General features: G+C 43.7%; 1 protein-coding gene across 1 annotated transcript in view; it reads right to left on the reverse strand.

Moving 5' to 3' along the window:
- The window catches only part of LOC147902253 (uncharacterized), a 171,157-nt gene that overhangs the window by 97,023 nt on the left and 58,833 nt on the right, over nt 1–15,301 (reverse strand). Inside the window, exons 9-13 of the mRNA XM_087374827.1 lie at nt 13,422–13,594; nt 13,174–13,348; nt 12,870–12,923; nt 12,554–12,733; nt 3,331–3,443 (exon numbers count right to left, since the gene is read on the reverse strand). Coding sequence (XP_087230953.1) covers nt 3,331–3,443; nt 12,554–12,733; nt 12,870–12,923; nt 13,174–13,348; nt 13,422–13,594 — 695 coding nt within the window. The remainder of the gene's footprint in view (nt 1–3,330; nt 3,444–12,553; nt 12,734–12,869; nt 12,924–13,173; nt 13,349–13,421; nt 13,595–15,301) is intronic.

A 15,301-nucleotide genomic window follows, 5' to 3' on the forward strand; every position in this document is an offset into this window, starting at 1 on the left:
GCAGCCAAAAAAGAAATCCCAGTGATCGAGTTGCCAATGACCAAACGCAGAAATACTGATACAAGTGACCAGAGTCCTAATCATAAGAGCCCAAGGCTGATCACCTTGCAGAAATTGCAGCAACATTTTTCCCCTGTGGGCAAGAATATGCACATGAATATCAGTGATGTTCAATCCACCATGCATCTTGGGAGAACAAATGTGATGCATCGAAAGCAGCCTGAGACTTTTTCTGCCATGTTTGGATCGCCAGAAGAGTTCGATAAAGACAGACATGAAAGATGTAAGATCTGCCTTGGTGAACATGATCAATGGCAAGTAAAATTGAATATATGCCACAAGGATGGACTGCACTATTCGAAGACGAACGTGCAAAGGCCAGGTTGCCAGTTTCCAATACTCAAGCTTTTTCCGAAGCTTAGCCAAAACCCAATCAGTTTGTTGTCGGCGAGTGAGTTCCCATCCCAAAGGGTAACCAAGATGACGAGCAAAATGAGTGGGTGGAATGATATCCCCGGGCCATAATAGACTATGCCAGTCTTTGGAATGCAAAGGGAGCAACTTAGACTTTTGAAAATTAACATGAAGACCAGCTGCCAAACCATAAATAGAGAGAGCCTGCATCAAGGCACCAAGATCATGGGGCGTATTCTTCGGGGTAAAGAAAGAATCATCAGCATAAGCTTGAGCAACCATGCTGCGATTAGCATCCAATTCCAAGCCATTATCCTGTAACCACAAGATGATCAATATATTGCAGCATAGGATGAGTAGCAATGGCATACAGTAAAGCACTGAGAGGGCATCCCTGGCGGACCGAACAACGAAGAGTCCACTCATCAGAGATATCCCCAGAGATAATGCAAGCCGCATTGCTATCTCTGTAAAGCCAAAAAATAACCTGCTACATTTTTTGTCCAAACCCCAAAGCTCGCATAGTTTGCGAGATGAAATCCCATTGAACTGTGTCAAAGGCTTTTGCAAAATCTACCTGCAAGAGTAGAACATCCTGCTGCGTGTATTTGGCATATCCAATCCCAATATAAGCATTGGCAATATTATCTGTGATATGGCGACATGGAACAAAGCCATATTGGGAGGGATGCAACCCATCATGCAAATAACCTTTAATCCGATCAACCACCATTTTGGCAATGATCTTGTAAATGATTGGCATGAGCATGATTGGCCTCCAATCACCCAGTGAATCACATAGCTGCTTTTTTGGAATCAGTTTGAGAAGACGCTTTTTCCATGACAAAGGCATCTGCTGATTTGCCATGTTCTATTTGGAGCCCCAATTCTCAAAAACCATCTCTCTATGCGTTCATACCAGTATCTCTAGTCCCCTGCTGCTGAAAGTGCCATAGAGGAGGATAGTGCTACCCATGGTAGCTTGCTACACCTAGAAGTGTAATCACCATACTCCCTGACTCGGTACACATACGTGATGACCTGAAATGTAGCATCTAGCTATAATAGGCATGACCCAAACTCTACCTGAATGATCTGGTGAGGAACGGATGGCTTACCGCTGCGAATCATCAGTGATAACATGAGAACCTGTAGCCGCTCCACACGAGACCACTCTGTTGTATCCAACAAGTGTGGCCCCCAGCAAGGGCTGCCTTACATATACCAACTACACACAATAAAACCTAGTATAGAGTCAATATTGTAATCCATTAGGGCATAATGCAATCCATGTAGTCATGAGCCCAACACTTTTATATTGAATATGGTGGCCAGAACAGCATGAAAAATCACAACATAGCCCTAGGTGAACTAATATTTAAGGGTAATGAGCTAAGAAAGAGGGTGCAACTTGGAAAGCAAGATAGAAGAAAGGTCCCAAAATGGAATTCTGCTCTTTCCAACGATCAAGAAAATCATCATCTAATTTTACACATGCAGATTTTGAGCTTCCTAGAATTAAACAAGTACATTTACATGATGCAAGCACAACTAATGACATAAAACCAATCCATGCAAAAGGCCACATCAAATTATGCTACTCTAAAGGATATGCATCTCTGTGCACCCAGGGAGGTCAGCTAATAGTCATCAATGACCAGTAGCACAATGTCTTAAGTGATCTATAAATCAAAATCTATTAGTACAATACTATGAACCTTGATTTGATCTTTTGATACTCGATATCGTGTCATACAAATTGGACTAGACCATTCAAATGAAAAGACATAAAATTAGACTTTTTTATCTTGTGATGAGACCTTATATAAAGACCTTATGTTAGACTTTGAAAATAAGAAAAGCCTATAGAATATAAGACCCTTTAGAGTCTCATATCAAAATGTGTATAAGTCGAAATACTTTGACATTTAGTATAGATATGGGAGGCCTATTAGGCATTATGGTCATAAGACCCTACGGGTAACATTTAAGCCATATGCCTCTTACCTTTGAAGAAAGGGGCATGATAAAGGATTATTACCCCACAATATAGGATCTGCAATATTTCTCATTAATATGCTTACATTCACATCGAAAGGGTTGGACGTGACTTTCGCTTTTGAGGGTAGAAAGCTCCACATAAGAGACACACATCGAGTGTTTTTTTTTTGCTTGCAATCTCTTACTGGAATCAGGACAGACCAAAAGAGCTCAAAAATTCCAATATATTCAAAATCCTTTCATTAGAAATCGTACATAAAGTGTCAAGCACACACACGATCATTCAGTGGGGATGTCCATAAGGGAAAGGTTTGCCAAATGTGTATCATTTTCAATGCCCAATTAATGGCATGACATCTCCTTGCAAACTCTTCCCAGTGATCTAGCAAAAATATCAATGACACAATTGCCCTCAGCCGTGAACGTGCTCACCAACCATCTGCAAAACACATATTAATGAGTGCAGTGCATTAAGAAAGTTCGATGTACTTGCATGATCTGAACTTTACTTGTAAAGAACCATTGATCGTTATGAGCCTATCTCAGATAAGTGTCATCCATCTTTGTCCTGTAAAATGGATGTTCCTGATTTGCCTCTCCTATCACATCGTACAAATTCAGATATTGTTGTCCTAAAGTCCAAATTTGTAACTTCCTCTCTAAACTTCTTATGTAGTTTAAACTCCAAAACTACAAAGATTCACCTTTAGTGACGTGTGGTAAAGTGTCTTTATGCATATCAATGATTTGAGGTTAAATATTTCTTAAAGGAAAGTCGTAACACACATCCTTTCTATTTTACATATATCCCATCGCATTTCTAAAATAGGTCAAGAACTACAAAGTTACTAAAAAAGAAAGATAATTATATAAAAGCCAATGCACTATATATGCATGTACACCTCGAGAATGTACCTGGAAACTACTGCATCAAACACCGTAAAAAGTAGCCATTCAAGGCAATGTGAAAAATGAGGCCTTCCTGCAGATAGCCTTGCAAGTTGCAATGCATCATCCATTTTTCCTCTCTTTTCAAACATGAAAAAAAAAGATGAAAACAATATCAAAGCAGGTTTATGAAAAGCCAAAATCTTTTATTTGTCATAACAGCATTTATGTATATAACCCATTAAAATTAGATAATTTTCACATGCCAACAAGATGACAAAACTATAACCATGGAAAAGGGGGTAGTAAAAATAGCTCCCAAACCGGGAACAACAACATAACAAAAGCATTGATAATCATAAAGCATATGCTAGAGTCAATAGATCACAAAATTTAAATGGGCAATGAAACTACAAGTAATAGCACTCTTTAAGTGTACCTTCTTCTCTTTGGAGGGGCAAGAAGAGGCAGAAGCACTTGCTCAAGGGGAGGGGTGATTTGGTGAAGAGATTTGGTTTTGGGACAACATATGGCCACTAGAGAAGCAGGAGGCCTTGAGGTGGGTATGGGGAGGGATGCTTAGGGGGAGAGGTATTCATGGTAGGCGAGTTGAGTCCCCACCCCCCAAAAACCAAATGCAAGGGGCTTTGATTTTTGACTAGTACGAACCGCAGACTCCTAGACTACTTAGCAAGCCTTTGTTTGGCCTTGTCACATGCATTTGTATTGGCATACTTATTTTTTCCTAACCATTAATGTGCTTCCCATCGTCCAATGACTCTTCCCAAGGTCCTTGGTCATTGGGATGAGCGTACGAGCCGGGTTGCTCTATCCTTGTGGAACATGGATGAGTCGAGCAACGCAACTAGGAACTGGTTGGGTGTCCAAATTTTGTGCACCTTTAGCATAACCTTAGGAGTCTGCATGTGTCCACATGTTGCACCTTTCAATGTCTAAAAATTGATCTTTGAAGGAAGGTAGTTGGGATTGGCAACCACCACCCTAAACCTTCAAAGACTTCATCCTCTAACAGGACTTATGCTACTCATACACAATGCTCCAAGGAAAATGCCAAAATGTGTACCAATGAAACTGATAAGCTCACGGCATTCCCCATGGAAGCCTAGGGAAGCACTAAGAAGTGGGGGATGTGATGTTTCAACTTCAATCCTTGATGGTGAAGCTATGGAAATGAACACTACATAAGCTCCTCATTACGAAGGGCTCATTGGAGTAGGAACATGTGGCTCCATCGATGTGAGTGGGAGGAGGAAGCTATACATGTAGCGAGCTCCCAATGAGGCTGGCCTTGTAGGAGAGCCTTGCAAAGCTGGACAGTTCTGCTTTGCCCTTGGGCAGAGTGGTTGTGGCTTGCTCCCATGCCAAATCTTGGCCAGGAGCGAAGGAAGGAGTAGATGGGGAGGAATAAAGGGGGGGAGGGGTAGATGGGGAGGAATTAGAGGGGTGGAGGGGCAGGTATGGTGAATAGGGAGGGCTTGAGGAAGTGAGGGCCGAGTAGACGCAAGTATAAGCTCGATATGTAGGAAAGCTGCACTACCCTCTTGGAATTGAGACATCACAATCCAAGAGGATACATTTGATGAAGCGGTCAACTAGTTTGATGCCATATAAAGACAAAGTGTAAGCGCTCCACTTGGAGCAAGTCATAGTATTTTTAAGATTCATAGTGATCCATTCCAGGATGGTGTCCTTTACACATTAGGTCACCAGCTGACCATGGTTAATTCGGTGTGCGCACCTAGCGTAAAGTGCCATTCCAAGCAATCAAGGCATTTCGGCATGCTTCGAATCATAAGATACACTTATTTTTCCTTTCTGATTTTTTTATGGTGTGATTTTCCTTGAAACTCACCCAAACAACACCGTGGTCACATGCAACTCTTTGCATAGACCTTGCCATATTCATTTTTTATTGGGTCTGCTAGAGCTCTCAAGTCTTGACTCTCTCACAACTTTGTCAGCCCCTTGCCTCTCTCAGTCCTTACCCAGTCCTCTCTCAACCCTTTTCCCTCTCTCAGCACTCTCACAGCTCTTCACATCTTTGAATCCTTGTCATCCCTCTCTAATCCCCTTTTCCCCTTTGTCAACTCTCTCAGCCCTGGACACTCTTCATTCTCAGACCTACCTCCCACTCTCTCAGTGCCCTCTCACCTCCCTTGCTATATTTGAGGCCGAGCTCGAGAATGCTTGAAGGTGCAACAATTCTAAAAACAAGAGGATTCGGGACTTGGAATCAGAGTTGGCAACAACACAGGTACAAGGCACCTCTAACCACCTAGAAACACTCTCTTATGGAAGAGGTGAGCTGCTTGCATATGCTCAAGCTCAATACGCCACACAAGCACCCCCGCACACTTCCATGGTTGGCGGTGATTTTGGTTTCTATGGACCTCTAGACATGACGTGATCGATCCTTTTGTCCAAGCTCCAGTCCCATGAGAGTCATTTTGAGAATGTACTATTGTCGCCAGGCTCTCTCTTGTGGATGGATCTAGATTTCAGTATGTTTTAGCAACTGCTAGAATGAGTAGTGTTTTTCCATAGGGTCGTTGGTCAGTAGAGAGTCTTGCCAATCTTGTGAACTCCCTCGAGGAGACGTTATGGCATGCGTAGTCTTTAGTTCTTGTTCGTCTCAGTAACCTTATACAAATTGTTGGTGATATATATTTGTCTCGCTATTCAACTTCTTATTGTTTGCTTGATATTGGTCTTCATAACTTTGAATGAGGAGGTCGTATGAAGTTTGATATTTTATGTGCTAGTTCTTCTCTGCAATTGTAACCCGCATGCAAGTTCATCTGAGCTGACCTAGAGAATTTGCACTAATTCTGGATACCTCTCAGAGATTGCCTTCAAGAGAATTGCTTTTGCGTCGTCATCATCTACTTTAGAGCCTAATGAATTCAATTGTCGTAACAAACCCTAAAATCGATTCAAGCACGTACCTAGACTCTCACCTTCACCCATATGAAAGCTGAATAACTCTTGCTTGAGAAAAGATTTAGAGAAGCCCGATCCTCTCGTGATCTCAAAGCGGAAGGGAGCTGGTACAAAGGTGGAGGGGTGGGGCTGGATGGTAGGTGGTGACCGAGTAAGCTAAGCAGAGAGAGGAGATGTCTGAGACAGTGATGAAGTGACTCTAGCAGAAAGAAAGAAAAGGAAGAAAGAAAAGACATAAAGTTTATTAAAGTCTACTAAAGACCGATGGGTCTATGAGATTCATAGAAAACCTGATACAATGAGCAAAAGGGTGGAGCTACCAAGTGAGCATCCTAATCCATGCTAGAAAAAAAAAAATCGTGTGGACATAGTCCATGCTGTCATCATGCATGCCGCCATAGTCATAGTCATCTCTCGCATCATCATCTCTCACAATAGATGAAATCTGATCCAACAATAGAATACAATGCAACGCACACGTGAAAGGTCAAGGTACACCACATACTAGGGAGTGTAGGCAAGAAGCTTGTAATAGATCTCTGTCTCTTGTCTTGGGGAGTAGTCTATCGTGCCCTCCTCAACTACTCTAACCCTAACGGGCGCCACAGTAACCCCTGTCAGCCGCACTCCATGTCTGAAGATAGATGAGATGTAAGCTAGCGGGAATCGAGATCTAACATCTGTCCTCTGGGAGTGTGCCATGTCTCAGTCTCGAGGTCTCTGCCGCTCCTGCTATCTATGATCATGGGGGCAGCATGATCTAGCAGGAATAACTCCGTGATCATGTTCTGGGGTGGACCAGACAAGGCCTCCCGCCCTTGTCTCACTGATCTGATGAGACGGTCTCCATGTCGGATCGCCTCATGAATGAAAGCAACAAGACGCCTCTGATCTAGGTATGAGAGAGTCTAGAGAGGCCTTCGAATCCATCTCTGAAAAGGCAGTGGTATCGTCCACGGATCTCTTAGTAGACTACGCAACATAAGGAAAAGTGTTCCTCTGACTCAACCTCATGTCGCTCGCATTATGTGCAGATACGGCTCTCTCTCAGGATCCCCTCTTCTCGTTTGCTCTTGATACGAAGTCAATGCGATGACACACGGAACTGTCCAATGGCAATCCTAAGTGAGTGCGGTAGGTGGATCTGAGTGTACCTAGGCAGGATAATGAAACCCTCCTCGAAGATGCGTAAGCAATGGTCTTGATAGAAGCTGAGCTTCACAAGAAGCTCTGTCTGTGCCAACCAGGTCCTAAATGCTTGTAACTGTAAAAGATCCTCTCGCATGATCGGATTGAACTCATTGCCCCGAAACGGGACAAATGGAGTGTCGATGCTGTACTGAAAGGGTGGCAGCCTGTCTGGATGGGAACCAAGTCTCTCAATCATCTGCATGTATGTGTGTACCAGCATCTCTGGTCACCTATGCTACTAATGCCATAGAATATGCCAACCCCAACCAAGGTAGCCTGCATCGCCCTGAGCAGTATAGGAGCCATAATCTCGCACGCAATATAGATAAGTAATAGTCTGGAATGCCGCATCTAACTGCAATGGAGATGCCCTGAACTTAGCCTAAATTATCTGTTGAGGAATAGATGGCTTACTGGACATCATCCGTAATAATAAGAGGACCTATAATCTCTCCACTCGAGTCCACTCTGTATCAGACAGGTCTGGCAGCACTTCGAGGCATTTGAAGGCAATTTCAACCCGTTTCTGTGCTGCTGCTGCATAGCCGCCTTCAACAGAGCTGTTTTGGAGGTTTTCAACGCCAAGAACAGCTCTTTATTGCTGTTGCTGTGTAGTCGGCCACCTAACAGCCTTCTCTGCAGCATTTTGAGTCATTTGGAGGCATTTTCGAGCAGTTTCCTGGCTTCCAGCTCATCTAGAACAGCCGATTTTCAAACTGGTAACCTGCATCATCATTTCCGACTGTTCTAGAGAGCCGCCTTTCACATAGGGAGCCTGTTTTCGCACTTCGTAGTGCTCTAGTGAGCCTTTTGAGCTGCTGCAGCACTTGTAGTAGTTTCCACATCCACAGTGCTCACCTCTTGGCTCATTTTTGCATTTTGATTTGGGTTCATTCAGTTCTGCATTTCGAGGCTTATTCTTGCTGCTTTTTCATTAGGGTTTGCATTTTCGAGCCTCCGAGGTCATCCACAAATTGCTGGACACGATTATTCAACCATTTCTAAAGCTGCTGATCCATTTCAGAGCCCTAGACCAGCCTCTTCATATACTAGCTATCCATTTCAGCTTGCTGGTTTTGCTACCTCAGATTGATGATATGGAGCCTCATACTTGTGGTGAATGACACATCAGCATGAGTAGCATGACCAAGCAATGGCACTTATCAGTGTGAGGTTGGCTAACAAATAGTTTCATCAACTTGACCTCACTACTTCAGCCAAGGAGATCCTGGACAAGCTCAAGAATATTTACACCACATCTACTGGATCTGAGGAGCAAGGTTTATTAGTTGCATGATCCATCCCTCTCTAACGTGATAGATGATGCTTAGCTCTATGTGTTTTTGTGTAGAGTCAATCCTGGACCTCAAGTGCATGCGAGAGGCCTCTGACTAGGCACACTCAAGATGAACTGAGGTTCTGTACTTTCTTTAATTCCTAGGCTACCCCAGAACGTTCTCAGCCTCGAGTTGTCCCTCTAAACTTAATGTATTTGGAGTCAATAAGAGGTACTCAACCAGGGGTTGTCCCCCAAAAATGAAAGTATTAACTTTTACATTGGTTTGATGGTATTGACCACCCAGTTCACAGTAAGGGAGGTGACAAGTGATGGTTTGCCCTTGCCGGTTGCAAGCTGACTGAAAAGTCAATATCACAGGGGAGGTGTTGGATAGTTGGACTTGCTCTTTGCAGTATTGCAGTGGAGGTGGAATCGGTCTACACTTTGCGTGTTGGGTCTCACACTCTTTTGCTCTGAAGGGGGGTGTTGGGAGATATCATAGCAAAAGTGTGTGTTGATATGATGTATTGGCGTGTAGTACTACGAGATCTAGTACTAGTTCATATGTGAGTCATGTGTGAGTGCCACATGTCACTATGGGACTTAGTTGACTGAGAAGTCACTATCACACAGGAGGTGTTGGGTAGTTGGACTTGCGTGTTGGGTCTCACACTCTTTGCTCTAAAGGGGGGTGTTGGAGATATCATAGCCACAGAGTGTGTTGATGTGATGTATTGGTATGTAGTACTAGGAGATCTAGTACTAGTTCATGCGAGTCGTGTGAGTGCCACGAGTCACTATGGGACTTATCCCATATGCACTTGGTGCAAGTGTGAGTGTGTGTACCCTATTATCTATATAAGGCTTGTACTTCACTTGTCTAATTTAGTGATTGAAACCGGCCTTCAGAACCCCTAAGGGCAGTAAACCACAACTAACTCTGATTACACCGTCAATTACAACCACTTAGCATCCAGTTAAACACACCACATCAAGGTGAGGCTAGAATGCCCCTGCTCAATGATCACACAGCGACACCGATTAGCCCGGTGAGACAACCATTACATTGATGAGAGGGTGGCAAACCGTGCATCCCAACTCCTAGAGCAAGGCATAGGCATTCTTCTGACCTCATCAACCTGGTATCAACCTGGGTTCACCCTCTATGACTGGGTGATGGCAACAAACCCAGGGAATCCCATAGAGAATCTCAAATAGAGAAACTAGAAATAAATCACACAGTGAAAAAGAAAGAGAAATTGGGCTGGAATTTTGGGATTGTGCACCCGCAGCACAGGCTGCAACCAAAAACCCCCCCTCCACACTAGAACAGGTTCTCGTGGTATCCAAAACCCCGCCAAAGACCTCAAAACAGAGATTCGCAGCAAGAAACCCTAATTTGCAGCAACAAAACTTTGCTTCGGGCTGCATGCACGTACAAAACATTTTTTCAAGGTCCGTACAGGCCCTGCCCGTACAAGCTGTACAGCCTGTCCGTACAGTCCGTACACAGGTACCCGCACCCTGGAAAGATTCCGTACAGTCTGTACGGACTGCCTGTCAGTCCGTACAGCCTGTAAATTCCGCCGTACAGCAGCAGGTCAAAGTCAAAAAAAGGGCTCAAGCGATTCGCAGATCATGCTCCCTGTTTTGGAGGGCATGCAACAGGGATGGAGAGCAAGGAAACAGTGCAAAACAGCAGCGAAATAGCAACCAGCAGCGTGGAGAAGGTCTGACGCAGCAAACAGGAGAGGACGAAGATGGCGAATTCCAGAACTGACTCCGAACTGGACGCCAGCTGCCCTAATAGGAGGAGGATGCTAAAATTGGAGCTGGTAGGCTGCATGCCTGACACGTGTCACATTAATGCCCCTAGCACCAGTACCAAGAAAACGTTGGTTTCCTAGAGGCGACTTTTAGAGGTTCTAACCCCACTAACCAATGACAAACATTGGTACTGTCTAGGGGCAACCTTTTGATCCTTTTTAACCCCTCTTCCAACGTGAAACTTGGGGATCTATCTGGGGGTCAAAGTGATGCCATGCCTTGATTCTAACAGTTAGTTCTAGCCAATGCGTCCAGTTAGATGTTAACACTAGGGGCTTTCAGGAGCTCACCGCTCCTCTAGGCCAGTCCCCCATGGCCAAACTGGTACAAACTTAGTCATAGTTTATTTGCTTACAAAATTCATGTCCTCGTGACAGTGATGATCATGAATGAATGAAAGCCTTCATGGTTTCCACATTTGTGTATCACTTCTTCACTCACTAGCCTCTCTCTCTCTCTCTCTCTCTCTCTCTCTCTCTCTCTCCATGTTTCTAACAGGTAAATGAAGCACTAAGGGGAGCTGCCATCCCTCATTCTTGTAGCATCAACTGGGCACCAAGAGGCAGCAGGGCAAAGGCGAAAAGACGTGAGGGTAGAGAGGCAGGGCTAGAGTTGCTAGAGGCGGGGATAGAGGGGGGAGTAGAGAACTAGGTGCGGAGGTGTGGGGGTAGGGGCTACATGCAAAGGTAGGCTAGGGCAAAGGGGCACGTAGAGTAGGGGGGCAGTGGCGGGATAGGTCAGGGGGGGCGACGGAGTAGGAAGGCTGGAGAAGGGGCAACAGCCGGCGGAGGAGGCTGCAGCTCGCGGGATTGGCTGCGCAAGAGGCAGCTACCAACGAAGAGGGGTGGAGCAGCTGCTGGCAGAGTTGCCAGTGAGGAGAGTGAGCAGCTGGCGGAGGGCTGCAGGTGAAGGGTGAGCAGCCGGCGGAAAGAATGAGTTATTGCACCAACACCTTGTTGCACAAGCACGACCCTGCAGCTACAGCTGTTTGTAACAGGCTGCAAGCCCTTCTCTTTCATAGTAAGAGAAGTTGCTTCATTCCGTGCTCTCTTCATACTATTTGTGCACCTGTCTCCATACAGTGCTGTCCATGCTTGCACGGCCTGTTAGATGATGCTCGTTTTCCATGACCAAGCCACAGTAGGACAATGAGTGCCAAGCCACCCAAGGAGTGTCAAGCCAAGAACCCCCTGGAGGCACCTGGGTACACCACGCTCCCACCAAGCACCAAACTAGCACTAGTCAACCGAGGGGTAAGGGGATCTGTCAACAATTAAATTTAGATAGTACTCATGTAATAGTTACACTTGCAACGAGAGCTAGCAAAGTTGGTTGAGGGGTAAGGGGATCTGTCAACAATTAAATTTAGATAGTACTCATGTAATAGTTACACTTGCAACGAGAGCTAGCAAAGTTCATATTCTGAAGCCATTGAACAAACCGAAAGGTACGAAAGCATCAATAGCAGAAGAACCCACTAGATCACAACTCAGACCAAAGGCCAATAAGCTAAAGGTGAAGACAGCTAGAAAGGAGCACAAGTGGGCAAGCCTCTCATCAGGGAGTTCAAATCAAAACCTAAAGACTCTCATTCTATAACTAATGTAAGTAGGTTTTCGTAAGTACATGCCATTTTTGGGAGTAGATGCCCACTTAGTGGCTCCACTCTGCAGTTTTTCCTACTATATCTGGATTTTTTCAGTTTCGTACGCTTTTCGGTCTCTTGTAGACTATAACAGACATTATTTCTTCCTCTCTATTTCAAAATGTCTCCATTCTCTCACATAGATTCCTAGCTGGAAATATATGCATTGCTTTAGGTATACATGCAATTGCAACACATGCGCTACAATATTTTCACAACAAACACAAACGACGAAAAATATGCAGCTCTATGTTACATTGCATGTGAGTTATCGATATGTATAAAAAGATTAAGCCGCCATATTGAAGTGACACGAGAAAGCGAGTCTTCAAAAAAAGAATGTGCACCTGAAGAAGATGGCGTAGTAGACAGTGCAAGATAGTCTGAGCTTGTGGCAAGGGCTCAAAGCAGGGCATATCCACATTGGCTGAAAACGAGAGCCTTTGTGAAACTCCAACTACCACACCAGAGTACGGCAAAAGACCCAAAGGATATACTTCCCGGTCAAACTCCAGCTCTGGATCCAGCTGAAAAAAAAATCAAGTAAACAAACATATGATGAATAGATTGGATATACCACACCCACCAAAAGTATAAACAAGCTGCGATAATACTGTAAAGATTCACCAAATACGGTTTTAAAAAAAGTTGCAAAGAAAAGACCTGCAAAAAGTCTTGCAATTGGTATGGATCTGCCCCAGAAGAAGGGTACCAAGCCTACATCACACAGACTTTCTAGTCAGGATGCAAAGATAGCCCCAATCTAGCCTCATAATTTTTAATATCATTCCACACTCAAACATGGTAGGTTGCTTCTCCAAAGCTCAAAAACTCATCAATATGTGGTCAAAAATTAGAACCAGAAGCCATGTCTATTCAACCGACAGCAGGGGATAAAAGCGGTTAGCATCAAATCATTCCATATTATAAGATTCTGCTCATAACATAGGACAGTTCAAAGACATACCTGCATCCCATGATGTCCATATGCCAACCAAGACACCTCTTCAATTAAGTTAGCTTCCCCATCTGGTTGTTTATAAGTTACCCAAAAGTGCTCTACATCTGCAGTAAGTTTACATTCACTGCCCTCATCTAGGTCCAGCAATGATAGTTCCCCATCGATTCTCAAGATAAGACACCTGTAAACGATAAACCTTTCAGGCACTACCATGTTAGAATTGCTCAATGCTGTATTACCCTATGAGGACTAACCTGGAAGGTTGCCTTGGAATAAATTCTTCTGGAGTCCTCTGAGGACCATTGTAAAGAAGAATGTCACTTTCAGATAAAAGCTTTCCATCTTCTATTAGTCGGTGTGGTAGAAAGCGCATAGCCACAGGTTGTTTCTTGGCTGTCATGATCGAGAGCTCACGTGCTGTAACAAGCTGTTTCTTGTTTCAGTACAAGATTGTCCTTTTTCCAGAGACATTAATAGATAAAAAGTGAAGGTGTAAAGAAACAAATCAAACTAACTTATTTGCGCACCCATTTATAAGTAGTGACGTCACTTTGCAATAGAAAACAACTTATGACATAGCCATTTGAAATATCTTTCGACAGCAGATTTCAAATTAGCTTTCTGAATATAGCATAAAGCATGGGTTCCCAGCAAACAACACAGCGCATGGTCATCTTGGCCAAGATGAGAGTGATACTTGCATGGCTTGCAAATAAGCAGCCCTCTGATGATGCTAATGACTCACAGTCTTTCAAGTAGAGTGCAGTTATCATTCTTCTGCAAATACTAAAAACTAAATCCTCAAATCGCAATAAACTGCCAATTTAGGCCTTCCAACTCAGATTCACAACAATGCATCCATTCAACAACTTTCTACATGTAACATGGAGAAAGTAAGCACCCATACTAGCCCTCCTATCAATCCTCAGCAGAGGACAGAGACCTTGTGTTTTAATGTGTTCAGCACTCTTTCCCTCTCTACTCGCGCTGCTACTACTACTGTGCAGGGTCCAGAGATAATGCATGTGAGTCCCTCTAGAATATACAAGACATGACTCTACACTGATGCACTTGCACATGAATCTAAGAATCTAAATGTTTAGTACCTGTATCACACAGGACAACTAATACTCTATCATACAGGTGTCCTAAACTTTTTGGTAATCTATGCTTTTAACCTATCATCACCTCTATCAGCTGAGCAATTTCTTTGCTTTGCAATCTCTCCCACACAAACATCTAAATCTAGCTGATAGGGCAATGCACCACTTAAGACAGAAAGAATTATCGCAATACCAGCAAGCCACAACCTGGAGGAAAACATCACAAGGTGAAATTCGCATGTTCGCTAATATGGCAAAAGCATATATCTAGATGAATCCAGGAACGTGCCCAAACTCATGCTCTAAAAACACTACATAGTGCAGTTTCAATCTCATGATAGTCACTCATAAGGTTGAAAACCATAAACTCCATCACACATAGTAGGGACTAGCTACTATGACATCCCCACTAACGTCATCAGCACCCAACAGTGGGTGTAGACCATAGTTTAAACATATTCTCTCACACATACAAATCCAAACACCGACACATACTTAAGCATCCATTTACACAAAGTCTTCGTACTGAGTTTCTGTCAACAGTCCGGAGGTGAATCGCAGACTCAGCCATGACGAAGGCTATCACTAAAGGAGAAGGCTAATCAAAAAGTATATACCTAGATGAATCCAGGAACATTCCCAAACTCATCCTCTAAAAACACAACATAGTGCAATTTCAATCTCACGATAGTCACTCATAAGATTGAAAACCATAAACTCCATCACGCATAGCAGGGACTAGCTACTATGACATCCCCACTGACGTCATCAGCGCCTAACAGTGGGGGTAGACCATAGTATAAAAGTATGCTCTCACGCATACAAATCCACACACCCACACATACTTGAGCATCCATTTAAACAAAGTCTTCGTACTTAGTTTATGTCGACACTCCGGAGGTGAAGGGCAAACTCAACCATGACGAAGGCTAGCACTAAAGGAGAAGGCTAATCAAAAAGTAGTCCAAATCTCTTCATTCAAGCTACAACTGCTTGTGAAGTCTAAACGATTTCATTTTAGTCTCTCCCAA

This window comes from Dipteris shenzhenensis, chromosome 5, assembly GCF_047967505.1.
Source record: "Dipteris shenzhenensis isolate YYH24624 ecotype China chromosome 5, Dip_SZ_1.0, whole genome shotgun sequence".
In the NCBI taxonomy this organism is placed as follows: Eukaryota; Viridiplantae; Streptophyta; class Polypodiopsida; order Gleicheniales; family Dipteridaceae; genus Dipteris; species Dipteris shenzhenensis.